Here is a 2,647-nt window from a genome sequence, read left to right as displayed (position 1 = left end):
CACCACATTTTCTTAACGTCTTTGAGAACGATAATTTAAAATTATTATCTTGTAGCTATCAGCTAGTAGCCGCTATCAAGTAAGAGAGGCAAATTCTAATCGACCACATTATAAGTACACCAAAGTCATTAAAGTAACAATATGATTATGAATCTAATGTAGTGATCGCTTTTATGATCACAGCTTTTAAGTAATTTAGTGTAAATGTAAATTTAAGTAATCCTAAATTTCTGGATAAATCTAAAGACACCGAATAAAATTACACAATAAAACTATGTAAATTTAAAACATAGAACTTAAAACTATCTAAAGAACAGATAGATAAATTAAAAAGTTTAATTAATTGCGTAGTCGGTGACTTTCCAGGTTGTGGCACATTTGGTTATTCATACTATTGAATAATTTGTGAACTTTTTGTACTTAAGGTTACGACAATTACATTGAAACCTCTGAAGGTTGTGCTGGCTGCTTCTTGGGAAGTTCCTGAATTTGCTGGTACTGTATCGGCTGGGCTGGTTGTACAACTTGCGTTGTTTGAGGTGAATTGATTACTGTTTGCGGTGGCACAGCAGGGTATTGACCACCAGGCGCTTGTGATACGTATATCGGTTGGGTAGGTTGCATAACCATAACTTTATTATATATGTATAAGAATAGCGCAAGTTAAAATCTCAATTAGTTTTTGATACTAAAGCTAAAAATACCTTTCTAAAAATATTAGCAGCATGCTAGTAAGCTACTCCCAAAAAATGCTGTACAACATCAATAAATTGTAAGTCTTGATCAAAGTAGATATATTTATTATCATAGAATTATTGTATCTTATAAAGTATTTCGTTTTAATTACAATATTATTTCTAAAAATATATAGCGTACCTGGTTGATTAGGTTGCATTGCTACCATTCGCTGCTGACCACCTTGATATTGCACAATAGTTGCTGCCTGCTGATGACCATGATATTGCACAACTCCCGGATTCTAAATGTTGTTTAAGTAGGGCACATAGCGTTAAAAAAATACTTTACAAATTATAATTTTTGATTGTTAAATCAACTAAGCAATAAATATATAAAATATATTCCTGTATTGCCAGTTGTTATAAGTTGAAATTAAGGAAAATTGATTGATAGTGAAAGATAATATGTACAGTAAAATCTATTATATATTAATGGTACAGAATTAAAATCTAAATCCTTATCGCATGTATAATGCAAATTGAAATAATTTTCGCTAATATAGTCTTATCAATTTCACTACAGTCAAGAAATATAAGCAATTGACATGAAATGAATACCTTCAACAACTAAGATGTTAGTACGTACCGTTAAACCCGGCTGGCAGTAGATGTTTCGCGATAAAATAATTACAATCGTCACTATTAAAGCAAAGCCAACGATAGACATTACCAATGAAAGAATAGCGTGCCAAATAATACCGTAATACGAATAGATGATAGCTGGAATGCTGATACCAAATTGAAGAATCGAAAAGATGAGGCTGATGATAGAAAACGCATAATAGCAGTGCATCTGAAAATTAAAAACATGATTATTTGATTATTCAATCGTGAAAATAGATTTTCAACATCTTATTTTTCCTAGAAAACCTGGAGGAAAACCCTTTGAATATTTAAATAGCTACGGTAACTATATTACCATGATAACATAAAAAATACTTAAAATATCAAAAATAAGCTAATACTTAGAAATTTTTGAACGTAGCTGATGAGCTAGATATCTCTACAATACCTGATCTTGAAATCCAGCATCCATTAAGAACATTCGTATTAAAAGTACCGTTATGTAATTTAAAATTGATCTATGTTGATTTACTATACAAAACATTAACCTACCAAATGAGGATTTCTTTGATTAGTATGGACAATAGTTCCAAATATTCCAGCTAAGAGGTACTGTACATTAAAGTATATGCAAGAAAACATTGTTAATAATCATTTTATGTAATATATGTATGTCTTGGTGACAACAAAAACAATAGCGTACTAAAGAAAAAGAAGGAGAATAGTGATAAATCGAAAATGTTACAAAGCCTTGATTTACGTTGGTAAGCTAAATATTTATCCGTTAATAATTTGAAAGCAATTATAATTGCAAATACTGCTAGTACTGCAAAATAGAAAGAATTGTTTTATATTTCTGTTACAGTCTTAAATACTGTATTACAGTAGAAATAACTATGTTAGGATAATTCTGTTAGACTATCCTTATTTAGTTAACTTCTAATTTGGATATACTGTATTTTAATATAGCACTGACTTTTTATGACAGTGACACTTATACACATACTGAAATTATAATAGTTATAATAGGGAATGCAAATCATCTGCTTACAGTTCGAATCATTGTGATTGTAATTTACTTATGATAGACTGTAAATTATCATGGAAATGTTCCGTGATAGGACATATCGTAATCTGACTATTCTGTATTAGTTATTACATGTCTATGTTCGTAAATACTGTTGTCTGCATTAAGAGAGCAGTAGCTAAAATTAATATCTAATTCAGTAAATGATTCTAATGTTAATTGTATTAACTATGACTCATGAACTATTGAGGAATAGTATATAAATGCAGTATATCGTGAAATAAAGAAGAATTGTCCAACTTAGTGTTTAACGTANAAT

General features: G+C 29.7%; 1 protein-coding gene across 1 annotated transcript in view; it reads right to left on the bottom strand.

Annotated features, from left to right (window-relative positions):
* Positions 1 to 435: 435 nt before the first annotated feature.
* Positions 436 to 2,647, bottom strand: part of TRIADDRAFT_61155 (uncharacterized protein) — a gene marked incomplete at both ends in the record, with an annotated part of 6,378 nt that continues 4,166 nt past the window's right edge. Inside the window, 4 exons of the mRNA XM_002117044.1 lie at positions 436 to 632; positions 877 to 979; positions 1,324 to 1,530; positions 1,854 to 1,913. Coding sequence (XP_002117080.1) covers positions 436 to 632; positions 877 to 979; positions 1,324 to 1,530; positions 1,854 to 1,913 — 567 coding nt within the window. The remainder of the gene's footprint in view (positions 633 to 876; positions 980 to 1,323; positions 1,531 to 1,853; positions 1,914 to 2,647) is intronic.

This window comes from Trichoplax adhaerens, genomic scaffold, assembly GCF_000150275.1.
Source record: "Trichoplax adhaerens TRIADscaffold_21 genomic scaffold, whole genome shotgun sequence".
NCBI lineage: Eukaryota > Metazoa > Placozoa > Uniplacotomia > Trichoplacea > Trichoplacidae > Trichoplax > Trichoplax adhaerens.
Note: the sequence above shows the minus strand (reverse complement) of the source record. Positions and strands in the feature narration are given on the sequence as shown.